Source organism: Chiroxiphia lanceolata, chromosome 12, assembly GCF_009829145.1.
Source record: "Chiroxiphia lanceolata isolate bChiLan1 chromosome 12, bChiLan1.pri, whole genome shotgun sequence".
Taxonomy (NCBI): domain Eukaryota; kingdom Metazoa; phylum Chordata; class Aves; order Passeriformes; family Pipridae; genus Chiroxiphia; species Chiroxiphia lanceolata.
In genome coordinates this window covers 1,637,875-1,665,000 of record NC_045648.1, presented here as the reverse complement: position 1 = coordinate 1,665,000, position 27,126 = coordinate 1,637,875, and the positions used below count along the sequence as shown (strand labels likewise).

General features: G+C 41.9%; 1 protein-coding gene across 11 annotated transcripts in view; it reads left to right on the top strand.

Annotated features, from left to right (window-relative positions):
- Positions 1 to 27,126, top strand: part of IQCH (IQ motif containing H) — a 55,211-nt gene that overhangs the window by 17,598 nt on the left and 10,487 nt on the right. For 10 of the 11 annotated variants that reach the window (XM_032700050.1, XM_032700049.1, XM_032700051.1 and 7 more), the window contains 6 exons: positions 1,142 to 1,225; positions 3,479 to 3,654; positions 6,875 to 7,147; positions 8,954 to 9,145; positions 21,272 to 21,392; positions 22,986 to 23,272. In XM_032700050.1, coding sequence (XP_032555941.1) covers positions 1,142 to 1,225; positions 3,479 to 3,654; positions 6,875 to 7,147; positions 8,954 to 9,145; positions 21,272 to 21,392; positions 22,986 to 23,272 — 1,133 coding nt within the window. The remainder of the gene's footprint in view (positions 1 to 1,141; positions 1,226 to 3,478; positions 3,655 to 6,874; positions 7,148 to 8,953; positions 9,146 to 21,271; positions 21,393 to 22,985; positions 23,273 to 27,126) is intronic. The other variant, XM_032700052.1, reaches the window with a different exon arrangement.

Sequence of the window (27,126 nt, the reverse complement as noted above, 5' to 3'; positions counted from 1 at the left end):
CATTTTTAGTGGCTTAAAATTAGACCTGAGAGAACCACACAAAGCCTTGAGACTAAAGTTTGAGTCATCAGAGGAAGCTCTTTCAAAGTGCTGTAGCTCAATATTAAATAAATATTATTAAATCAATATATTTTGCTTTGTAGTTCTGCAGCTGCCTGTGCTTACTCCAGTATGTAAGTTTTACAAGAAATGACTCAAAATTAAAATGGTAATTTTGATTTCTCTGCATTTTCTTATGTTCTGCTCTCCTTGTGCCATTGCCACCTTAGAATGCTGATTGCTTGTAATAATTGTCCTGCAATTTGCCTGAAATATCCATTATTGTTGTCTTCCAAATGAAAGCACTGGAATGTGGAACAGATTTTAGTCAAACTAAGTTTTTCCTGAGTTTCTCATGATTTGTCATGTGCAGATGTATGGAAATGTAAAGATTTTGCTACTGGATCAGTCAAGTTTTTATGCCAAACATTGAATATTAGGCTTAATCCTGCTGGATTCAATCCCACCTATCACAACCAGCAGCTCCCAGTGTGGTTGGAGGTGTTTATATGATTAATTTAGAATTGCAGGAATTGCAAAATTACAGGATTAGAGATTACAGGGCTGTCATTTCCTGCAGTCTTTTTGAATGGGAGCATGGAATCAGCTGGAATTCTGACCTCCAAATGGATAATCCAAGCTCAGCCAGGCTGTCACTCACCAAAGTGAGCAGGTAGCACTGAGACATCTCCTTAATGAAGTGGTTTTGTTGCCTTTTATCTGTGTGAAGGACAAAATTACCAGGATTCTTGCTTAATGATGGTGTCATTTTTTTTTTTCCCCAGCGTTTAAAAAAAAAAAAAAGAAATCCAGCAACATGAAAGACTCCAAGAAAATGTTGTGCATGGTTAAATTAGAAAACTCTGTAGGTCTGTAACATTCAGGTCTGTATTTAAAAAAACATAAAACCGAGAAGTTGCATCAGTTCCCTAATAAAAGTAAATTCAGAAAAAAGGAGCAATTAGAGCTGTGCCATGTTTGGGAGTTGAAATACTGTTATTACAACTTTTTTCTTTTTTAAAGGCAAAAGTCTGATTTCTTTGCAATCTGTACCGAGGGGTTTCTGAATAGAGTTTGAGGGGGGGCTTTCCTTGTTTTCCAGGATATTCCCAAGGCATCCGTGAGCACATCCCTGATCTTGCTCTGGAGCAGAACATGCAGATGGGAAGGCTGTGTGACATCCTGGGTATGTGAGGAGCTCCTGGCTCCTGCTTTTTGATTATTTGCCCACAGTTGTGACTAAAAGAAAAACCACACGAGGACTCTTTGTGTTCCTGTTAAATATGGAGCACAGAGAAGGAATTTATCTGCTGGGGAGTTTTGCTCCTGTCCACGTTATTCATAAAAAAAAAAAACCTGCTGGTTCTTCCTGCCTCTGTGATAAGGTAAAGCAGCCTCATCCTGTGACATGCTGAGCACCACAAAGTGTTTAGTGTTCTACAAAATTAGGTAGCTAATTCTGTTAGTGCTCATTCAGGCTCACAGGGAGAGAAAGATGTGCTAGAAAAGAGCAAGCCCTTATTTAAACCAATTTTTTTTAACATCAGCAAATGAGACAAAAGACATCCGTTTAAAAGTTGGTTTGTTTGTTTGTTTTTTCCTGACAGTCCTCTTTTAACCAAAGCAGGGAAGGATATTATATATATATCAGTGACCAACTTCATTGGCTCCCTGGAATGACATACTGTGCATGATTCATATATATTTCAGTATCATTATTATTTTATAAATGCCATTTAGGAAGTTTGTAACCAAAATATATTAGAGCCAGAAATTTACAGTTGCCTAAAATAATAATGTAATTGCCTTTATATATTATCTAGGCACCATTATTGGTTTTTCCCACAGTACAGGTTTTTTGGGGGGGGGGTTGTTTGTTTTTTTAACATAGGGGATTTTTTGGCCATAAAATGATAGAAACTTAAAGGGACAAAGTCACACATTGAACAGGCATTTTTTTTCTCATGCGTGAACATGAAAATTGGTTCTACTGTAAATCAGACCATGAGGAAGATAGGAAGCAGTGAAATATTAACTCAATTATTATCTAAATCAGATGCTTTACCTGTGCCTGGCAGAGGAGCACTGAGATTTACCACTTTGGTTCTCTTTTGCTTTGGAAAACCAGAGGATTTCCCTGCTGGCTGGGAGTTAATCTGTCCCTGGAGCCTCACTGTGTCCAAAAGAGACTTGTACCTCTCTTTATAGGGCAGTGCTAAGAGTAGTAAAATGTTTTGCAGCATTTTATTCACCAAATTCACTGGAGTTTGTCCATTTTTGACAGTGCCTTCAGCATCACAGCTCTCCTTTAGCAACTGTTTTGTGCCCTGGCTGGTAAATTTTCAGGCTCATTGTGCAATGAAATGAGGAAATACCTAAAAGCAAGAGAGTATGGACTGATGAACAGTTCTTTTAATTATTTTTAAAAGTTATCTGGTAATGAACTGGATTATATAAAGAGTGATTATGGGCTCTGTACTACTTTTAATACCTCAGTTGAGGTTCTGGCCTTACTTTTTAACGTGGATTGTTTTCCTGCAGCTCTGTAGCAAAACTAAGGGAATGAATGGGGTCTCTTACTCCTTTCCAACATAAGGCTCAGGCTTTCCTTATCCAATCCCTGCTTTGCTGCTGATTCATTCCCATGGAATAGCAGTTTTCCCTGGCACTTCCCAGTGCACAGTAAAACAATGAAAGACTTCCCACTGCTTTGGATCACAATCTGGGAGTGCTCTTTGCAGTGTATTCTATTGATGTTACAAGACCCATTCATTCATTAGCTCATCTATTAACATGAATATTTTAGCAGAGCAGAGTAGTTAAAATTTTCCAAACCAGCATCTATTTAAAGGTTTTCTCACCTCTAAGTGTCTTTCAGCCCGAGCTGTTTTCCAGGCAGAAAAGCAGATTTCCACACCGTGGTGTTTGACTGATCTGCACATTCACATGCTCAGCAATAGTTATTAATGATTTCCCACCGTGAGCTTTTCTGGGGACAGGAATAGGAACAGGCCCTGGAAAATCCAGGCAGCATTAGGAAACTGCAATTTCACCAGCTTTCTAAACTGAAGAGCTCAGTTTTATAATTTCCTGCTGTTAATGGGGTGTGTTTTTAAAGCGGCTCAATTCCCACCGATGTTCGGGTGAGTCGGGCAGAGAAATCCCCCTGCAACACTTCCCAAATCCTGCCCCCAATGTGTGCTGCAGACTGAATCCTGAAAACCAGCCCTTTCCTTGGGTTGCTGACCTGTCTCCAGAGAAATGCAGAAGCACAGAAAAAGCACTTAAAGCACTAATATTTGGGAATTAGCCCCCGTTTTTGTCTCCAGTGCTCTTTGAGGGAAGCTGTTTGTTAGCAAACGGTCAGGAACGACGGGATCGTGTTGGGAAGGGGGTTCACCTTTCTCCCACTAATGAACACTGTGCCCCTTTGTTTCAGATGCCAACGTGGACGTCATCTACATCTGCCCCCTTCCTCTGAGTGAGGAGTTACTGCAGTATTACAATAAACTCCTGGGTCTGCAGGCAGCTGTTAGATCTGGGAACCCCGAGGACATGGGTGACCTGCAGGACAGGTTCAGAATTCTCACCCCTGAAGCTATAAACAGCTTCCCCGTGAGTTTGTCTCCTAATTACTACAGCTTGAGGGATGCAGTAAAATTAAATTGGAAATTTTATAACTTGCAACGCTCTGGTACACATCAGTGAAATATTATTGCAAGTTTAAGGGCTTTACTGATTAGACTACTAGTTAGAGCATTGGAAATAAATATCCTGGTTTAGCTTTATAGGCTTGGTTGAGATGGTCCTATATTGGCTATTTGTAGGCTGCTGTCCCTCCTGACTGTGTGCTTGGGACTGGGAAGTTGATAGATTTATATCTCTAAGCAAATCATGGCAATAAACCATTCTTATTACTCAAACTTTATCTCTGGGTAGTCCAGCATTCAATCATTGCTGTGTTTGCACTGTTTCTTGCAGTTAAATCCAGTGCTGAGCTTCTTAAAGAACAGAACTTAAAACAAGTTAGGTGATAATACAGAAATATTGGCTTGGAACTGAACAGAATAATACAGAAATATTAGTTCCAACAATACAGAAATAATGGTTCCAGAAAAATAGTAATACAGAAATATTAATTCAAATAATACGGAACTAAGGGTTCCAGAATAATAAATAATAATACAGAAATCTTAGTTCCAAACCTGTCCATTCAGGTTTAAATCCATGTGCTAAAACATGATCTAAAAAGAGACCTTAATTAATGTACACTGTGTACAGTGTTTGTAAAAATGCTGCAGTGCAGTGAAGACTTTTTACAGTGAATAGTTCTATATTGTAAATATTAAATCTACGGTGCCTTAGCTGGGATTTGATTTTTGTGAAACTCTGTGGCACGTTTAGGATCTTTGCTTGGAGCCCTGCTGCTGTTTTTAATATTTAATATTTTTTTTTCTTTTTAAATTTCATTTTAATAACTGTAGCTGGCTTTTCTCTTGATACAGAGTTATTTTCCAGTACTAACTACCAAATATTGGTGTATTAGTGGTGAATTCTGTCAGGGAAGATGGGCCATCCCAGGTTTTGGGTGATACCAGGTTGAGGTTCACCCTTGGCTCTTTAGTTTATACACAAAATCCTCGAATTAGCTTGTTTTCATGAACCATGTGTTCTTTACCTTCTAATAACTGATGTGTCCAAGGGGTAGATCTTCTGTGTGGAGAGGAATCTGTGCTCAGAACTGATCCTTGGCTTCACTGCCAGTTTTGGCTGGGTAAGAGTTTGAGCCTTGTAAGTTCTTTTTAAGGATCTTTCCTCTGGGTTATTTAACAAAAAGCTTTTCTTGCACTTAATGTATCTACATTTATACCTAATGAATGCAAGTGTGGCTTGAAGGCCACCTTAGCAGGCTCCTTTTAGAAGCACAAATCAGTCTTGCCTAGTTTTCCAGCAGTTTTGGTGGGACTGGATGGAAGGAAAAGCTGTGGAAAAGCCAGAGATGGTCCTGATTTTCCACAAGCAGAGGATCAAACCTGGATGGTGCTGGCTTTGCTCCTCATGGGGAGGCTGATGCCAAGGGCAGCTCCTCTGACCTTGAGTTTCAAACAAAACAATAACCAAGAACCAGCCCTTTGGTTCATCTCCTGACTCAGTTCTGGGCAGTCCTGCAGGAATTCTGAGGATTCCTCAGTCCTGCTTTTCCCTGCTCTCCCTCCCACTGCCATATATCATGGCAGCCATACTCTCAAAGCAGGAATGAACCAGATTTTACAGCCTGTTTCCTGCACTCCTTAATTAACTGTAAAATCCATTATTGAGAGACACAAAGCAAATCCCATCCCTCCATCCCCGCTCGTGGCCCCAGGGAGGGAGTGACCAGGGCTGGGAATTGATCCCGTTCTCTCCATGGCACAACTCTGCCATGGAACCTATGGAATGGGGCAGCTCCCTGTGCTCAGGAAACACAGGGATCAGAACCTGGTTACAAAACTCACAGAAGGGAAAAGGCTTCAGGAAACTTGTTTGTTGTTCTTTATGTCCTTAAGCTTCTGTGGTTCCCTTTTTCCTACTGGAATTTTGGAGAGTATCCCATTTCTCTGATGGATCTCCTCCCTGTCCTTGCAGTGTCTGCTCCTTTGCAGAGAGGTTTGGGCACTTTTTGGAGCTGTGTTTGCTCTGAGAAAGCACTGAGAAGAGACAGAAGGGATTCCTTTTGCCCACTTCCAGGGGCTCCTCCATCTTATTTTCCAGCATCATCCCATCCTAGTGATGGAATCAAGATTTATGCTTCAGTCCTCGTGAAGGAACATCCAGGACTTGGAAAGAAAATGTTCTGGATTCTCCAGTCCTGGAAATGCCAAGAAAATCCAGGATTTACACTATCCTGAAAAGGAATACCCCCTGGCTGAGGCCTAAATTGGATGAAATCTCAGTGAGAGGATGACTTGCTTCTTGTTAGGATTATGATTTGTTTATGACAATCTATTGTTTATGACAATCCATACATGTGGATTTCTCTCGTACCCTTTTTCCATCCCTCTGTGTCTCTTATCTCAGTGCACTTCTATATTTTTGGGAAGATAATTGGGATATCTGCAGATAGAAAACATTTATGAGGTTTCACCTGCCATGACCAATGTCTAGTTTAAATTCAGAGGTTATAGGATATGTCACGAGCAGCTTGTTCAGCAACAGATCTTCTTTTTTAGGAGAAATGAAAAGTTCCTTGCAAAAAGTTGGAACCCTTGTACTTTAAACAACCACAAAACTACTCCCCTCTCCTCGAGCCCTCTGCAGTTGTTTAGGGTTAGTTGTTAGTGGAATGGAAATGTATGTCCCCAGTAATTTAATGTGAGCACTGAAAGCTTTTGTAAATCAAAGTGTTTTATTCTCAGAGAGTCATTTAAAATACCACTGAACTGTATGTGAAATACTTTCCCCGCTGTTGAGGGTGGGGGTGTTCTTAATTTTTGTATTGATTTTCAGGAGCTTTAGAGTTAAACCATGCCAGGAGTGTTGCTGAGATGAATCACTATTATCCAAAGGCCACCAGCCTCTCTGCCGACTGACAGAAGGATAATTCCACATGGATCAAATAAATACAGATGTGGAGTAATTAGTTCTATTCCCAATGAGGCCATTTCCAACACACTAAAGATGTGCACGATTATGGAGCCTCACCCCAACAGCTTTTATCAATTTAAACTGCTAAGCTACAGGATGGGTCATAACCCAGCCTGCTATTAATAATGGATTTATTGTGGGCAACGGCAGGAATCAGGTTCAGGGGGTAGGAAAAACACCTTTTAACAAGAGTGATGCTCTCTTTCTCCAGCAGCATCACATGTGCCTGGCCACTCAGCTCAAGTACAGTCCCAAGACAATCCAGAGGATCCAGGTTCTCATCCAGAGCACGGATGCCTACGTGGTCGGGGGGGTTCCCCACGCCGATGACCTGGCGGTGGCCGACATGCTCGACGTGCCCGTGCTGGGCCCGGGGCCAGAGGTGGCTCAGCTCTACGGCACCAAGTCTGGCAGTAAAAGGCTTTTTGCCAGTGCTTGTGTGCCAGCCCCTCCTGGAGAATCTGACATCCACAGCAGGGAACAGGTAAGCAGGGTGTGCCCTGGGGTGTGACAACGTGTGCTTGGTGGGGTGCAAATCTGGATAATTCATCTGTTGATTGGAGCCTCGCTGGGTCTGGGCAAGTCTTGTGTGAGGTTGGGTTGTTTCTTGCCTCTAACTGACCAATGAAATGCAGTTTGTGCCCTAGCCAGGAAGGAATACAATTCCTCTGGGATTCTTCCTGGTGTCTTGAGAATATATGTGTGTTTGGTCCAGTGATTGCAGAAGTTTGTGCTGCTCTCCATGGGTGAAGTTATGGCCTCAATGAATTAGTTTTACCAGAGACTGAAGGTAGAACAAGGATTTCTGGGAAAATGAAGGGAAAATTTCTTCCACTTATGCAACCAGCTGTTCAAATGGAGGTTCACTGAGCACCTTTGCAGCTGAGCATCTTTGTACCCAAACTATCATTGCTGAACTCATCGACCTTGTTGGTGTGACCAGCAAGAAAAGAACAAAAGATCCCTAAACTAAAATTACAAGGCACAGGACTTTTCTGTGCTGTGTTTCCATGTTTATTTTGCAGGCAGTGCCTCAATATTTTATTCTTTAAGCTGATGTTGCAATTTGCAATGATACGTCTAAGTATGATGTTTTAAAAACACTTTTGTGGTGTTGCAACATCTCCTGCAGGAAAATAATCATTGCCAAGGTTTGTGGGTATTCCTGCTTCTTCAAGAGGCTTTTCACATTGCTTTGCTTTTTATTAATCACTTTTAACACTGAACAATCCAAGCTGCACAAATACATTGCAACCTCCATAGCAGATGAAACAAATATATGATCAATGACCTGAAAAACAGCTGCTTGATTTATTTGATTCACGTAAATTATTTAACAGGACTTCTGGTTCTTACCACAGGGTTAGGGAAGTTTTACTTCTGTTGTTTCCTTGTATGAAATATTGACATTTTAGGTTAAATAATCAAAGCAAGGTGACACTGTGGTAAAGCACAATTCAATTTTCACTTAAAGATAGCACATAATTCTTTGTGATTGGTGCAGTCTTTACAGTATTATTGATCCTTTTCATTACTGTAGGGGAGCCATCAAGAAAAACACATTTATGTGATTCTCAAAAGCTGCAAATGGAACACATGTAATTGTATTTCAGGTCAATCTTAAAAATCTAAATCTAAAAAAGAAGGAAACAAAAGCCCCCCAAATTACTATGTAGAATGTAGAAGACTGTAGCCAATGCACCAAGATCTGATAATACTTTTACCAGGTTCAAAGTCATTTGCAGCTTCTAAGAAGCTAATTGCATCCTGCACCAGCTGGGCAAAAGGCATTTTAAAGCCATTTAAATCTGGGTACATACACAAATAAATAATTAGCATTTTTATAAAGCCTGCCTGGTAACTCCTTCCTACATTTATAACCTTGTAATGTACTCTCCAGTAGGAGAATTTCACAGCTGTTTTGGCTGGTGGGAAACTCTGGCACATTTTTGTCTCCATTTTGCAAATAGTGTCGTCCATCCCGTGTTGTTCCCTGTCACAAACATTTATTGAGCAGTTCTGATTATCCAAAACCTCAGATCCTCAGCAGACAAAGAAGCTTGGGCAGGCAAATCCCTCTCTGCAGAACACAGGGATGCAACTCCAGCATGAAGGCCGTGGAGCCTTCACCAAAAACCATCCAAGGTTGTTTTCACTGTGTATCCAAACACAGGCATCTCTGAGAAAATGAAACCATATTTAGAAAATGAACTTTTGAGTCCAAATGTTTGAGAGCTGGGAGCCTGAGGAAGGGTTTGATGTTGTCATTTGTGCTGTTGTTGCTCCCCAGCTGATCCGTGCCCTCAGCCAGCTCGTCGTGGACAACGTGGAAGTGCAGCGCTGGGTGTTGAAGATGAATGAGGAACGTGGAGGAAATGGCACTGCCTACTGTGATGTGATTTCCCACTTGGAATGCTACCCCTGGCTCCAGGAGGAATGGCAGAGCCACGGCCCTGAGGGGTGGAGTAGGAGCCAGGCACGTGTAAGTAACAAAGGAGCATCTTGATTGTTGTGTCAACGGTCCACTGAGGTTCCTCCTCACTTAAATCTCTTCTCTGGGCCTTCATTTTAAGGTAAATGTTGGTTATTGCAATCCAGACTGGCTTGTACAAAGCAATAGGTAACACTTAAATATTCCAAAATATAAATGAATGACTGGCATTCTAGCTGTGGGATACCTTGTGTGGCATAACACTTCATTCCTATGCAACAATGGGCACATTTTACACAGTTTTTATCCAAAGTGAGGACACAGAAATGAAAGTGTATAGACAGCAGAGCCTATTTAATTCTGTAATTAAAATTGTAGATTTATAACCTCAGTCCTACAAACATATCTGTAGCAAATGCTATCAAAAGACAATATGATAAACTAGGATAATTCACCATCCATTTTCATCATAGAAACATAGAAATTTGGAATTATTGGAACAAAGAGCTGGATTTAGTTGAACGACACTAATTTGAAGCCACATACAAAACAATTGTTTTTAAATCTGTTTCTCTGAGGATTATTTTTTCTGTCCATTTTGCCTCACTAATAACTTTTAAACCTGTATGAAACAGAACACTTGAGGTCTTGGAGATCATTAGACTCCTGCAAGTGGGTGTTTAGGTAAGGAGAGAGATCTATAAATATTTAACTGAGGGAAACATTATAGCATGAACTCAGGCACTTGTAGATTCCTGAGAATCCCCAGGATTGAGAGGCTGGAAGATGATACATTTCAACCTCAGAAAAATCCATATGAAACCAGCCTTCATTAGTTCTGGCATTCAGAGAACTATTTGTAGTTTAAATATTCATTGGTATTTAAATGTGTTAATTTCAATAAGCATTTGATATTTCTGTATATCTTGCCAAATTCATTCCTAATGTAATGGTTTTAAAGCCAGAAGGAATGTATCCAGAAAAATTGTTTAATTTACATAAACTACTCATTATAGCTCTTCTGATTTTTTTAATTCCATCAAAACTGTTTTGAAATTTGGGGTTGATTGAATTATATTGTGTATTAAAATTTCAAATTGTGCTGATTACAGTTCTGCTGCATTTGACAACCGCAAAGTAATTCCACATTATAAAACAGAGTTTATGATATAAAGCTGAAGGGCTAATTTCTAATCTGCTGAAGATCCCTCACTCCCTGCAAGTCAGGCAGGATAAAGTAGAGCCCTGGAGAGCCATCCCAGTGGGAGCATTGCCTGGGACATAAAGCTGATGGTACATCCAGGTCCTGCTCCCACCTCCTGAGTCAGGGCAGCAGACAGGACTCAGCAAGTCTAGTTCTTTGCTGGTGTAAATTCCCAACATAAGTGGCATTCCCTAGTGTTGTATTCCCATTGTTATGCCTTTTTAATTGTTTTCTGGCTAAGTGACTCTGCATAAAGGACACAGTGATCCCAACCTTTCTTTGGTTTCCCTTTGTGCTCCAGTGACCTTAAGCTTGATGCAACCAGGAATCAACCCATTAACCAACCCCTTAAACATAAACCCGTGTTGGAAGTTAGGAAATACATATGGAATAATAAATTTCATCTAACTTCCTGGAGTCAGCAGGAAAGCTTCCAGAAATCCAACCCAAGATTAGAGTGGCCTTTGGCAAAGTGTTGCCCAGAGAAGCTGTGGCTGCCCCATCCCTGGAAGCGTCCAAGGCCAGGTTGGATGAACTCGGAGCAACCTGGGCTAGTGGAAGGTGTCCCTGCCCATGGCCTGGGGTGGAATGAGATGAGCTTTAAGACCCCTCCCAACCCAAATCATTCCATGATTCCAAGACTCTAGAGTGCTGCTATTTTGAACATCTTGAATACGTGTGTTCACCTTTTCCTGCCTCCCTCGTTTACCCTCTTTTTGTAGCGCAGGAGACCTTTTGGATACAATGAATTGCATCTCCACCCAGTCTCACCGTGGAGAGCAGAGGATTAAAATCCTCCTTTGTTAAGGAACACCGTAGTAATGATACACATTTCAACATCAAAGCAGCAGTTTGTGAGCACAGGAATGCTTTAATGTCCTGTTGCAGTGGGGAGACCTGTTCCTTTTGATAATGAAGACGTCGTGTCACCGGCGTCGGCTGCCACACACAAAATGTGTGCTGGCAGGTTATTAAAAAATTCAGCTTCTTGATGAAAGACTATCCTGCAGGCAAGGAGTACAGTGAAAAGCCTCTCCATTCTGGTAGAATTATTAGAAATGAGAATATGACTGTGAGCACTAAATTATGTTAATACTTACAAATAGCATCATTTGCATAGCAGTTTAAGACACGATACCCAGATTTTCCTCAGTGGCATGTAGCAGGCAACAGATTAAAAATAATGTACTTTGTGAGTTTGAACTGTGGCAAAATCTCTTCCAGCTGAAAATGAAGCTGATTTTAGAGTCCTCATTTCAAATAGAACACTGGGCAAAGCCAAGTGCAGGGTAGGGTTATGGATGGGTCTCACCTTGTTAACTTAATGCAGCCTCTGAGTTATCTGAACAATTAATTTGCAACTGCATAAAGGGTTGAATTCATAAACTACATGAATGTCTCTGGAAGTCCATCAGCTTGCTGTGCACTGCTGAAATCTGTCAGCACATAAAAAAATTCATCCCGAGGCCCAGAATCCAAGGATATTCAATATCCAGGGAACTGCTGCCTCCACGAGTGCACGTTTGGCAGTTGTGAGGTTGGTTGTGGAGATATTTTCCAGTGTGGAAAAGGATATCAGGGTCTGGCCCTAGTTCTGTGCAAAGAGATCAGTGAGTACTGAGGCTCCTCAGCAGTTTAATTGTATCCTGTCCTGTGAACGACTGTTGTAAGGAGCAAATAAATGCATTTTTTACATATGCATGTAAAGTGCTCTTCTGCCATTCTAGAATGATTTTCCAACCTCTCTTCTGTACCAAGTCAAGCTTCACTTAGTCCATGTGTAGCAGCAAAAGTGGTTTTGCTGCTGTAAGAGTAAGTGAATAATTTTTTAGAGTATCTAGGCAAAGATATCCATGGTAGTTATTAATATATGCTACTCCAGAGTGTGTAAGAAGCTGGACATTTTGCTCTTGTTGAGAGTCAGCACTTCAGTTTTTGGGAAATCTCACCTAAACTCATGTGGACCCTTGCTGGGAGACTATGAAGTCGTGGAAAATCATTAATTGTTATTGCTGACAGTCTCTGGCTTAGAGGGGTTCTGAGCTGCCAGTGGTTGAGGTTGGGTCAGTATCTGAGGAATGGATATGATTGCTCTGTTCTTATGCTTCCCTGAATATTCTGAATTTTGGGACTCAAACTGTCACCTCCAGCTCCCAGATTCCTCTTCCCTAGTAGAGGAATGATTACAGAAAAGACAACATCACTTTCCTGTTAATCTTGCCTTTTTTCTTCTTTTAAAAATTCCCCTTTTACATCAAATAATACAGGACTGTGCAGCATCCCATCCTCTTGCATAACTATAGAACTCTAAATAGTAAATCACTGGATAAATCACTACTGAAATTAATTTTAGAGTTATCTTTTATTACACTGTGACTTAATTAACCACCAGGACCAGCAACATGATGTGAGTTTATCTGCAGTGAGTCTAAAGATAAATCTAAAGTCTCCAGATCATGCTGGAGACAAAAAATATAAAGAAGAGCTGAAAACCCAAGAATAGAACAAGACACAGAAAAACAAGCAACAAATACTCTCTCAATAAACCATTATAATTGGCCATAGCTACACAACCATTTCAAAACTCTCCATTAAGTATCTGTTAAAGAAAAAAAAAAGTGATTTAATGTCCTTGGACAGCCCCTGTTAGAAGTGGGAGTGTTTGAATCTCATTCAGGATTTTGTCTCTGTTTCTTCTCCTTATAATTTGGTTAATTCACTAAAATGAGGAAATCAACATCTTTTCAGAAGATGACAAATACAGAAAATCCAACTTTTAGTCTGAGCAAACATCCTGGTTGCAGGATTTTGCATGGATTGCTATTGGAAAATAGTAATGCAAAATGCTGACTGTGCCTTTTAAATAAAACATTTCTGCTCAGCTTTTGAAAGTCCTCTAATAAATAATAGGGAAACTTTGGGATTACCTGGAAACCAGGAATAGTGGGGAGCAGATTATTTCCTGGTTGAATGAATTCCATGCACTCTAAGAAAACTGAAACTTCCCTCCCACATCCTGTTTCTTTACTGAGTTAAGGAATTCAGAGTATTTGTTTGCCAGCAGGTCAGAAGGAAACCAACCAAAATACCACCAAAAATGTCATTTTAGAAATATGGCACTGCCAGCTCACTCCTTCCTGACCTTCTCTGAACACAGTAGAGCTTCTAACAGTGCTTTTTTTCCTGATTTTCTTTTTTAAAATTGATCTTAATGTAATACCTAAAGCCTCCCCAGGGACTTCTTAAGGACTCTTTTGTACACATGGAATTGCAGGTGTGGTATTTTTCCAGCCTGAAGGGGGCCAGAAACTCTGACAGATCTACAGAAAATGCATTTACAGCGTTTTGACAGGTTTTTGACATTTCTTTTAACTGATACCGTGTTTGAGAAGAAAAAGAACCCAATGATTTCTTTCTGAAATCACATTTTTGGAATTCATTAGAATCCTTTCTTAAGAAATACAGGCCAGAAAGGAGGGCAAGTCACAAAAGTGCACTGAACTTAAAGAGATTGCAACTAAATTAATTGAGAAAATAATATTAATCTGAGGGCATCAGAGTTGTTTGTGCATTTGCAGAGAACTTATTAAAAGACAGAAAAGATGCCTTCAAATATTGCTTTTTTTTGTATAAGGATTAACATCCCAGTGTCTTGAACTTCAGAGAGAGATTGATTGTATGAAACAATGGAGCTGCAGGTTGTTTTGTAGTGTGAACACTTCATCCTAAATAAGTGAAATATTCGTTGTCTGGAGTTCTCTTAGTTTATTAATATATCTGTGTGTCTGCCATGATGTTGTTTCTGGTGATTCTCAAATCTGAGGTAAAATAGGGGATTAAAATAAAGAGAATCAGGTGATTCTCAAATCTCTGAGGTGAAATTGGGAATTAGAATAAATAGAATCAGGTGATTCTCAAATCTGAGGTAAAATAGGGGATTGGAATAAATAGAATCAGGTGATTTTCAAATCTCTGAGGTGTAAAATAGGGGATTAAAATAAGTAGAATCAGGTGATTCTCAAGTCTTTGAGGTAAAATAGGGGATTGGCATAGAAAGAATCAGGTGACTCAAATCTGAGATAAAATAGGTGATTAAAATAAAATCAGTTGATTCTCAAATCTGAGGTAAAATAGGGGATTAGAATAAATAGAATCAGGTGATTCTCAAATCTGAGGTAAAATAGGAGATTAAAATATATAGATTCAGGTGATTCTCAAATCTTATGTGATGTAGGTGATTGGAATAGAGAGAATCAGGTGATTCTCAAATCTGAGGTAAAACTGGGGATTAGAATAGAGAGAATCAGGTGATTCTCAAATCTGAGGTAAAATAGGGATTGGAATAGAGAGAATCAGGTGACTCTCAAATCTCTGAGGTAAAATAGGTGATTGGAATAGAGAGAATCAGATGATTCTCAAATCTGAGGTAAGATAAGTCATTAAAATAAATAGAATCAGGTGACTCTCAAATCTGAGGTAAAATAAAGCAGAGTTGTGTCCCTTGGTTAAATCGAAGGCCCGGTCCCCGTTCCCAACCCGCACCCATCGGCTCTGCAGCAGTTGGGCTGTGTCCTATTGATTTAATCTGCTCCTAATCAGTACATAAAGCTATAGACCTGCAGTGTTAATTTTTCATATGCTTACAAAGTACCCTTTGATTTTCTGTCACGCGTTAATTACAGCGTTTTGCCATTAAATAGGAAGCTTTGTGTAAACTAATTACTAGGTAATCATTGTGTACCGCGAGCGTGCTGCTCGTACCTTTTATTTTATCCTAAAAACACACACATCTCGCAGTCTGGAACCACTATACCTTCCAGCCATTAGCTCTCACTAATTCATAGCATTATTGTGGGAAGATTGTAGGAGTTGTAATTGTTGTGGTATCAGTGCTGTTAATTACCGGAGTAAACAGTTGAAATGGTGCCAAGGTCTATTGTACAAGGCAGAGGAAAGGAGGTTTAAATGTTACTTCCACCATCTGGGGACTGGAGGAGAGGCAAATGCTAGAAAACAGCAGTGAGGCAATATCAGAACTCCAGCTCCGGGGTTTGAGGCCATATGGATCCAGAATATTTTGAATCAATTGAATTTAAGTGCCAGTTTGTAGCAATAACAGCGTGGAAGGAGAGGATAAAGCAAGAGCACTAAAGAAATCTGAAATGTGGTAATGTTGTCGCAGCCAATAAAGTGCCTGCTTGGATTATTTTAAAAATGTTTGTTTTGCTAAAATCCAAAAAGTAACACATAGGCAACTCTGGGAATAAAAGGAGTTGAAGTGTGTGTTGTTTGTGGAACACAATGCAGGTTTTGTCTGACAATTCCTGTAGCATTACAGCAATTGCCATAAAATTCCTGGGACGTGACTGTGGGTTTTCTATATGATGCTTTTCTTCTTTCTGAAATCACATTTTTTTGGAATTCATTAGAATCCTTTCTGTAGAGATACAAGCCAGAAAGGAGGGCAAGTCACAAAAGTGCACTAAATTTATGGAGATTAAAACTTAATTAATTGGGAAAACAATATTAATCTGAGGGCATCCGAGTTGTTTGTGCATTTGCAGAGATCTCATTAAAATACAGAAAAGATGCCTTCAAATATTACTTTTTTTTTTTTTTTGTATGAGGGTTAACTTCCTAATGTCCTGAACTTACAAATGCTGCATTTGAAATAAATATGTGATTGGTTTTTTAAAGAGGGATTTTTGAAGATCGTGATAATTGTTTTCTTTGCTCTGAAGGGAGATGTGGGGAACCTGGAAAATGCAGAAGCTGCACCTCGCACGAGGCACATTTTTATGCATAAACCAGCAATGCAAGTGGATTTTTTGGATTAAAATAGCAAACTCATGACTAAGATTATACTAATTTCAAATTAACATGCTGTACATAAAAATGCAGAATTCTTTGAGAAGTTCATAGCCCGTTCAAGATCCTTTTTGTTGCTGATTTTTGGCAGCACAGGCTGCAGTGTTTTGATATTTGATTTCCCTGCATATATTGTTCTCCAAGCTGAACAGGGGTCTGGGAGCATATTGTGCTGCCAGTTTAGGAGTGTTCCGAGGAAATGGGAAGGATCTCTCGTCCTAAACAATCCTGGTTTATTTATTTTTTATTGGTCTGTTAGCAGATGTTGGAGTAGTTCAGGGCACAATGTAAAACATGTGCTTTTCAATGGATGGTAAATAGGAAAGTGCACAATGAAAGGAGCAATTGGGAGAGGGTTTGGACCGGGGCACGGGGGGGGGGAGTTTTGTGGGGTTTTTGTGTGTGTGGCTGACTTTAGAATTAAAAGAAGTGCTTGATCTTTATATATTGAAATCCTCAGCGTGCGGAGTGACAGCGTGAGCCAGACGAGAAACCCGCGGCCCCATGTGGTGTGAAAAAAGGAACAGCAGTTTAAGTGCTGCAAAGTTGAAAGGGAACTGAGCTCCTTGTTCTCGTAGTCACGGGAAGAGGCTGTTTTGTGCTGCCGGATTGAAGCGTGGCAGATGTGCCTCAGCCCCACAAAAAGCCCCCGGAGCCGGAGCGACCCCGGCCCCGTGTCCGGCCCCGCAGGGAAGGAAGGGCCGAGCTCCGAGGAGGCGCTCGGAGATAATCCCAGTAAAGAGCGGAATTCTGTGCGCTGCTCCCACCATTCCCCTTAATGCCAGTGGCAGCCCCGTTTGCCAGGCAGCTGAAATGGCCCATTAGCTATCGGGGAAAATTGTCTTTGCTCCTTTCAGCAGATGGAGCAAATATTTTACAAAGCAATTTTACATAGGAAAAACATTTGTGTGGCTGGGTAATGACGGCTGTTTTACATGATGGTACCTTCGCTCCGAACGCCCTTTCCCGGCTCGTGCAAAGGCACAATTGGCACTTTTTAATTTTAAAATCTGCAGTTAACGACGAAATGCCTGGGCTTTAAATCAGGTGGCAAACTTTAAGTAGATAGAGGGTGTTCGGCGTATCGCTTCCAAAACCATTTCCATTTTCATAAACTTCTCACATTGTTCTGCTCGCTGCTGTAAATTGTGTTTCTGGCCAGCGTGTACCTATCTGAATTAGGGGAAAAAAGTATCAAATCGGTTTAATTTGCAAAATAGGAAATAATGAAAGATTTCAGGATTTGGATGGTCAGAAGCAGTTACTGGGCTCTCCCACATTTGCTGGTGTCACCGAGGATATCAGAATAAGCTGGGCTGGACCAATTCCCATCAAGGCAGCTGGAATAAGTTATCCCAGCTCCACTGATCGCAGCAGAAAGGATTTACTTGTAAATGGTAGGAATTGTCATAGTGCCATCCAAGTGGCATAAATTGCCATGGCTTCATTGACTTCAGCAGAGCTGTGGCAGTTTGTATCACTCAGGATCTCTGCTGGTTTCATTCCTCTCTGGCCCACTCAGCTTTACTTATTTGGAGTTACTTTCTTCACTCTATTTGCTTGCAAGGTCTAAATAATTTCCTTTCAATCTGATTTTTAGCTAAAAAGCCCTGGGTCTTTGTCATGCTTTCTCCTGCTCTGCAGCCTCTTTCTGTCTCCGGGTCTTTCTTCCTATTTCTAAGTGTATTTCTTCTTCCTGTTTATTTACTTCTTTTCTCTTCTCAACAGGCTTTTCTTTGCTGCCTGATCTCTCTCCAGCAGATTTCCTACCAGTGCCTTCAACTTCTGCCACATTTGATCTTAATTTTTTGTTGCAACTGCCATTCTAAGAAAGCCTTTTGAAATTCAGCTTGCAGAAGGGTGAGAAATTATTTTATATTTAGTGGGAAAAAGGTGTATTTTTTTTTCTTCTTTCATACTTGTTCATTGTTATAGAAAGGTGCAAAACCAATTTGGATAATTTAAAAATCTGAAGATTTTTACAAGACATAAAGAGTGTTTGGGTTGCTGCTTTTTTACTGGTACTAAGAAACATCAGCCAAAAGATTGGAACAAATGCTCCAAATTTCTGTTGAGCCTGTGATCCTGGGTTGTTTTGGGCCACACCAAGAGCTAAAACATTGGCAAGCTCTGCTGGAGATACCCTGCAATTTAAATGGAATTAACCAGCCAAGCACTCCTCCTTTTAAAAGATTTGACTTCATGAGTCAGTGTAGGATCCAGGCTTGAATTTGCCTACTGAAACTCCCTATAATCAGGATTATTGCCTTTTTAGAGCTTACGGTTGCAAAAAACTTCCAACTGGAATTCCAGGTGCTGGTCCTTAAAGAGCAGTTCCTGATTCCCTGATTATCCAGGCATTGCTTGTCCAAGGCTCTGTCATGTTGGGCTGGAGCTCACGGGGAAGTTTTTCAGATTTGCTTGGATTGGTTATTTCTTTAAAATCCTCTTTGCTTTCTGTCAGGCTGCTGTTGGTGAAATCTTGTGGCTGCCCCTGGATCCCTGGAAGTGTCCAAGGCCAGGTTGGACGAGGCTTGGAGAAACCTGGGATAGGGGAAGGTGTCCCTGCCCATGGCAGAGGTGGCACTGGATGATTTCTAAGGTCCCTTCCAACCCAAACCATTCCATGGTTTGGCTCCTGAGCTGAGGACTTTGCACCCAGCAGACCTCCTGAGTTCAGCCTGTGTTCAAATCCCCAGGACATGCTGTTGGACATTGTTTAAGCAACACTGGGCCTGTGGAGGAGGTGTCACAACAGTCTTGCCTGCCTAATGTCCATCATGTGAGCTGAGAGCAGCAGCACAGGAGGTTACTGGAGGTGTAGATGAGGTGAATGGAGTGTGTGTTTTACCAGCAGCCTCCAGCAGTGAGCCAGGTTAGCCAGGCCTTGGGTACACTCCAAAATTTGGAAGTTCTGCTTGATTTTGCACCCAGTTTAGGGAATTCTCTTCCACCTCTATGTATGATCCTCCAAAACAACTCTGTCTGAAAGGAGATACAGCTCAGAATGGTTGCAATAGAGAGTTGTCCCACTGCACCTGCTCTTAGTTTAATGTCACTTACACAAGCTTGGTCACAGCATTCCCAAATGCTTCTACATATCTACCATTTTTTTCCCCCCTGTGATTTATCAAAAGCTTTCAGGCAGCCATTGCACACCTCTCTCTTGGTTTGTTTTTATATTTCTGTTTAAATTGCCCAAAACCCAAAGTCATCAGATCTCAGGGCTGAGGCTGGGAGTGACAGAGGTATCTCTGAAGGCACTGCCAGCTGTAGACTGATTTGTGGGGCAGCAATTCCCTGACATCCATCATGGCCCACATCCCTCTCCAAAGCCACATTTATTCCCACCATGTGATGAACCACCTCAGCCTGTGACTTGTTGGCTCAGCAATAATTCAACACAAACACAAACCAAGGCAAGGCCAACTGATATTTGCTCACTGCTCTGCTGTGCAGTCAGCTGAGCCATCCAAACCCTAAATTCCTTACAGATCATAAGGAAATGAGCAGTGGAAGACCTGGAGGTGGGTAAATTCTGAGCTTGGATCTCATGTTTGATGTGCTCCTTTGTTTTTGCCATGAGGTTGTGCTGCTTAGTGTACTGATATACTGACTTAAACCCATTTTTAAGCTTTTTTCTGGGGTGTTTAAAGGCAACAACACACTTTTCTCCTTGTTGTATGAGAGGAGCCCACATAGCCCAGATCAGCATTGTTTTCTAAGCCTTTTAATATTTTTAAGGCATTTTTTTTCCTCAATTCCATGTGAGGTAAGGACGGGAATTGTCCCCCATTTGTGAGTGGGCAGACAGAAAATCCTTTTCCTGGAGTCTCCTGCAGACTGCAGTCAGGAACAAGGGGCATCCAGGTCTCCTGTACACAAAGTTGATCCCTAATTGCCCAGTTGCCCTGAGAGATTGTGGCTGCCCCATCCCTGGAAGTCTTCAAGGCCAGGCTGGATGAACTTGGAGCAACCTGGTCTAGTGGAAGGTGTCCCTGCCCATGGCAGGGGGTGAACAGGATGAGCTTTAAGTTCCTTCCATCCCCCAAACCATCCTGTGATTCTAATCATTGGTCCATCCTCCTCATTCTGGTAGGTAAGTCCCAGGAAGCTGAGTTTGAATTTGTATTTTTGGTTACGTCACGCCAGGACAAAGCCCATCTCTTCAAACTCACTGCTCTGGAAAAATAACTTTAATGTTTTATTTCCTATTCTTAGCTGGCAGCCATAAAGTTTTATCCCCTTCCTCCAGAGCTCAAGATAAAATGGTTGTGGCTTAGGACACTGTCAGGATTAGAGAAGGGCTGGTCATCTGCTGGAGCCCAGGGTGCTGAGGAGAGAGGGTGTAAAACAGAAGCCAAGAGCCCCAGGGGAAGCAGGAGGAGGCTCATGAAGCAGCAAGAAAAGGAGCCTGAAGCAATGGAGTCAAGGTCCTTGCACTTTATATGCTTGTGTACTCTGGGACACTGGGAACAGTAAAAGCAATGTTACTTTCTGTATTTAATGGGGTTGGTTTGTGTGTGTGTTTGTGTGAACAAAGAATTTAAAACCAGGAAAAAAGCTGTTTTAGTTATGGAATGACTAATCAAATTCTGCCAAAGACAGAGGCATACACACACTTGGGAATTTGGTGCAGATATTTTACAGAGTGGAAAAGGTTATTTATTTAACTAAAGAGTGTTTGGGTTGATATAAGAGCTTAACCATAGAACTAGTACAACTATTGCTGGCACATGTGACTATTTCAATATGCTGCCTCAAAATACAAGCAATGCAGAAGTTATTGACTGCTGCTATTGATCCCAAGCAGTTACCAAGTACTTGGCATTTTCACTTGCCAGATCCAATTATTGATATAAATTATAATGCAAGAGCTGCTGTGCTGAGGGGGGGATTGCCTCTCAGAGAAGGACACGTTCCTGCAGGAAGGAAGAGGAGTAAGCACAAAAATTAAAAAAGGCTTCCTGACTGTGGGTAAACAGTAACCACATTTTTTTTTTTTCTTTTTTAGCCTGTTGGAGGCCTGGTTTTTAATCACCCCACAAGCAGTTTTCATTTCTGTAGTAAAATTGCTTGTGGTTCTATTTAATTTGTTTCTGCAGGAGCTGGCTTTGGTGAAGATCTCCCAGGAGCTGCCGGGCCTTTTAGCACAGCACGTACAGCCAGTCAATGAGAAACGATTCCCTACATGGGAAAAATTCCTCCAAACATTCCTCACTCAAGGTAAATAAGACTGCAAAGTCGCTGTGAAGTGTTATAAGGAGTAATTATACCATATTGTATGCCATATTCTTGTTAATCTCGGGCCCATTTAAATATTTATCTCCTTTTATTTCTCCATTATGCTTCAAATGTTCATTTACCAATGAATTATAGGCCACTGTTCTATCATTCATATGTCCTATCCAAGCTTTGAACTTATATTAATCCTGGATTACCTTTCTCACGTGATTCTGAATCCATAAGCACCAATTCCTTTATCCTTGGGCACTGTACTAAAGGCTGGTTGGGAAAGGGCTTTAGGGAATTCCAGCAGAAAGAGCATATTTCATATATAAATTTCATACACTTCTTTGTCTGTAGAAGAGACAAGAATGAGTCAAAGCTTTGAAAGTATTTTTAGTTAACACATCTAGTACCAATTTTATTACACAGCAGTTCATCCTGACTAAATGAACTCTGGCATCACGTGCAATAAAAAGGGAAATCCAGAATGCCAAATGGTTTTCTCCTATGGAAAACCATGCTGGAAGTTGTCAAATCCACGCCAAATTCCTCATGTGGATGAATACCACAGGGCAGACTCTTATCTAAGACCATCCTATGGATGGGGGTCTCCAGCAGGAGACACCACTTCCCCCAAGATCCCAACGTTGTATTTTCCAGCTGTTCCAGGCCTGGATTCACTCACACTACCCCAGAACATGTTTCTCCAGTCAGATATGGGATATATCCAGTTGGGAAGTGGAACTGAAAAGCCACTGGTTGAACTCTACAGTGCAGTGGTAGATGAGGTGTCTCCTTTCTCCTCCAAGAGATCCACTGGAGCTCTGCTGCTCCCCTTCCATTCATTTCCTTGCTGTATCCCTCTGCAGTGCCTGAGCACAGAAGGAGCTGGTGGCTTCACTCTGTGCACTCTGAGTTGTGGATTTGCTCCCAAGTTCATAGAATCAGCTGGGTTGGAAGGGACCTCCAAGATCATCAAGTCCAACCCTTGATCCAACCCCGCCGTGGTTCCCAGCCCATGGCACTGATGCCACATCCAGCCTTATCCTAAAAACCTCCAGAGACGGAGAATCCACCACTTCCCTGGGCAGCCCATTCCAATGGCTGAGCACCCTCTCTGCAAAGAAATTCTTTCTAATATCCAACCTAAACCTCCCCTGGCACAGCTGAAGACCGAGCCCTCTTGTCTTGCTGATGGTTGCCTGGGAAAAGAGACCAACCCCCCCCCGGCTCCCTCCTCCTGTCAGGGAGTTGTAGAGAGTAAGGAGGTCTCCCCTGAGCCTCCTCTTCTCCAGGCTGAACAGCCCCAGCTCCCTCAGCCTCTCCTCACAGCACTTGTGCTCCAGTCCCTTCCCCAGCCTCGTTGCTCTCCTCTGGACCTGCTCCAGCACCTCAATATCCTTCCTGAGCTGAGGGCCCAGAACTGGACACAGCACTCCAGGGGTGGCCTCACCAGTGTTGAGTCCAGGGGAAGAATCACTTCCTTGGACCTGTTGGCCACACTGTTCCTGATCCAGGCCAGGATCCATTGGCCTTCTTGGCCACCTGGGCACACTCTGGCTTCTGTTCAGCTGTTCCATTTCTTCCCAGGTGGAGTGATCGAAGCCTTCCCACCCTCCAGCACTGTCACCAGCCTGATGGTGGATCTGCTGATAGAGCCAACAGGAGAGATCAGGATCGTGTCCTCTGGGGACCAGCTCCACGCTGAGGGGCCCTTCAGATCCACTGGGAGCTCCATCCCGCAGCGCTCCGTGGATCCAGCGGTTCTCAACTCGCTCTGCTGGAGAATCGGGGACGCCTGTAGATCTAAAGGGGTGCTTGGCTACTTCTCCGTTGACTTTGTGGCTTTCACCCATCCCCAAACCATGGAGCAGCAGGTGAGTTCCTTCACGCTGTTCCCTGAGATCAAGGAATGTCAGTTTTCCTGTGGAATTCCAACCAGAAGAAAGCTTTGCCCTTTGCAGCAAACTGTATTTCCAAGCTTTTGGATGGGAGGGAGAACATGGGTGCTCTAAAAACAGCATAACATTTAGACCTGATGCATCTCCTTGTTTTTCACTCTCCTGACATTGTTTTGTTTTTCACTCATCTGACATTGTTTTCTTCTAGAATCTTCAGTGAGGACCCTCAGTGTTGTGACTGTAAAAGGGAACATCCCTGTATTTAAAGGCTGGGGGGGAATAGGTGGATTTTGAGGAGGTGGGGTGGCTGTTTCTCCCAGGGGTCTGAAAGCCACTTGTGTGGGGTGAGAAAAGGCTTTGAACACAAGGGTTGTATTTAAACCCAAGAGTTATATGTGGTACCTATTGGAAAAAGCAGTGCTGTGACAACTATATCCAGTTTAAGCTCAGAGAAGGCTTAAAATCAGGTTTTTGGTAACTAATACCACTGTAGGGTGACTGTGGTGAACCAGAGAATTGGAATGATCATAGAATCCTGGAATGATTTGGGTTGGAAGGGACCTTTAAGCCCATTTCATTCCACCCCCTGCCATGGTGGAACCTTTCACTATCCCAGGTTTCTCCAAGTTCATCCAACCTGGCCTTGGACACTTCCAGGGATCCAGGGGCAGCCCCAGCTTCTCTGTGCCAGTGCCACACCACCCTTAGAGTAGTTTGTTGGCTCTGGAATACAGATCCCAGTTACATTTGACTCCCAAAATGTGTTTACATTGTAATTAGAACTGCAGATAAGCCATACTGGAAAACTTCCATGGAAAGTTGCTTTGGAAAGATAAAGGGATGACTTCCTTCACCCACAGAAGTCCAGGGAGTTGTGCCAATTGTTTCCCTTAAGCCAGGAGTTCACTGAAACCCAGAAATGCTTCCTAGATTATTAAAGTGATGACATTTCCTGGCATGAACAAGGACATTAAATCAGTCACTGTTTCTTGTGGCCTCTTAGAATTCCTGTCTGCCCTGTCTTGGTTTTCTTCCCTTGTTTTCAGTTGATTCTACCTTACTATCTCCTATGTTTGTCAGCATGTACCACAACTTTAGCATTATTTAAGCACAGGTTTTTAAATTTAACTAGATGTAGAGGCAATTAATGAGGCCATCTGTCTTGTGAGAGGGAGATCACACAAAGGATTGTGTTCCTGAAAGCACTATTTTTTTGGCAAACAAGAAATCCTATTAAACTCTCAGAACATTTGCTCACTAATTTCACAAGTGCCCACTTTAATGCAGTAGCTGGAAGGCTCAGATGCATTTCTTGGAAGTACAAAGAATTAGGAATTAGGAATTCTTTCCAAGTGTATTTTACAGAAAATATCAACCTTTGGAGCACTGGGAGCAAAGGGACTCTGTGGTGGATAAGAGACAATGTGTGTTGTCAAACACAACTCAGTGGGAAGGCAGAGCCTTGGCTGCCCTGAGCACCCCAGCAGGGATCCAAGGGGCAGAGAAATGGTGTGGAGACTCCACACAATTCCCTGTTTGCCTCAGGAATCTGTTTTTATCTCAGCTAAAAGCATCTGTGTCTTGTTCCCGAGGGAAGGGAGGTGGAGACACGCTGTGTTCAAGGGGAAGAAGTGGAGGAGGAGAAGAATTAGGTGCATAATTTGTACTGAATCACTTCTGATTCTCACTTCATTTTCCAAAATTGATCATTCAGAGCAAGGCCTTGACCCCTCAGAGTGAAATCCTGCCCAGTGTTGAGTGTCTGCTGCTCAGACCCCAACTTGTCAAGGAGCCCACTTAATGGGGTGGGACTGCTTGAATGCATAACCTTCCTTACATCCACACTTCTGTGGACAGATAATTTGGAGAAACAGGGTCCTAAGCCACCTTTTCCATGGATCTGATGGCTTTTACACAGTCCCAACCCTTGGCAGGAGTAGTGAGGGAATGTTGGATAAACAGCTGAGGTTGGACACATTCACGACGTGTCTGAAGGTCTCTCCAGACTGGAGCATTTTCTAGGTGCTATTTTCAAACAAGAGACACAGTGTTTTCATGAACCATCTTCCAACCTTATATTGAGCAGGATAGAGGAGTTCTAGAGCCCTGGAAGTGAAGTTTTTGGGCAGCACCAGCCCATCCCAGCAGCTGCCACGAGATGGCAGCCGGACAAGGGCCTCCCTGCCAGCGCTGCCAGAATCATCCATTCTCCTGCAAATGCTCAAAGTCATGAAAGCAGCTCTCTCTTCAACACCCAGGTTGCATTATAATATCTTATAATTGGCATTTTTACAGTATCACCCAACCACTTCTTTAAAAGCAGCGCGTGGGCTCTTTACAACAACACAAACATCAGTACCAGGCACAGAGAACACAGTTAAACTGGGGGAAGAAAAGCTCTCATTTAGTAACTCTTTAAGAATTTATGTTTCCTTCTCGAGTTTATGTTTTAAAGCTGAAGCATTTTGATGGAAGCTGTAAAGAATTCCAGTATAACTGTGGCTTTATTCACTGGAAGTGTCTTTGCCATGAAGTGCAGGCTCTTGAGCTGTGCTCACTGGAGGAGTCTCCTGGCAGCCTTTGTGTAACAGGGAGCAATTCCAGACTTTGTCACAATTCCTTGGACAAACAGCCAGCAACTCTTGCAGGACATATTTCTAACTCTTTTTTTCTAGTGGTGGGATTCTGGGAAGTCCTAATCTGTGCTTTGCTTAGCTTGACCTAAAACCACTCTTAAGTCAATCTAAAAATCTTCACTACTGCCTCTACCTTTGAACTTTGATTTGTGGTTTGATAATCAAGTGTCAGTTCTAGATTTTACAAATGAGCTCTGTTCCAGTTTAATTTCTGAACAGAAATGTCCTGAAAATCCCCAAATTTGAGGTGAAAGCTCCTTGTGTTATGCTAATTTTCCATGCAATCCTATCAGGATGTGACACTGACAGTCATAAACACCTACGTGCCCTGATTGTATGTTCTCAGGAAATGAGGATGGACTCAATAATCTGTTTGTTAATCTGTAGGATTGTATCATTCTTTACTTAAACTTGACCTTTGCCCAGGCCTTCCTCCAACAGCTCCTTATTTATTGGAGGAGATGATAATTTATCTGGTTATTAACTGCCTGACTTCCTCAGACATTGCTTTATGCACTATGGAAATATATTCATGAAATAATAAATAAAAACCCAGTTACAGAACACCAGAGCTCAGATTTTCAAGGCCTTCTAGGAGCTCTGGACACTCATTTTTATCACTTCAGAGGAAAACCTGTTGCAGTCCAATAGATGTTATTAGAAAGCTACACTTAAAGGAACACCCCAAACTAATAAGTAGATCTGATGTGGTTGTGCTTCATTATATGTGGCCCTAATGATGATTATTTCTCACAGAGATAAAAATAAGAGAGAGGGGAGTCAAATGCACCAAAATCCTCAGCAAACAACGTTTACTGGTGAGAAGAAATCAAGAAGTCATCAACTAACAGAGTCCCCCTAATTAGAATTCCTCAGACAAAAATATCAAGGATTCTGGTGCTCTTTTTTTCTATTACAGTTAATTTTAGGTCCTTAAACTCAAGGGACACCAGTATGGTCAAGATGTGATATAATGAGCTGCCCCTTTCCCTTTGGGAATATGTATGGATATATAATTGGTGGAAGGTGCCAGGCTGACAGAGCCAGCAGGCAGATTCCCACTGCTAATTCCAGAACCAGGAGCAGCACAGGGAGCTGCAGAGCCTTTGTCTTCACAGCTCAGGCCTGGCCCAACTTCCAGCCTTGCTCAGAACTACCAAAACTGTTGCCTGTGATTTTCCAAAGAGCATTTGT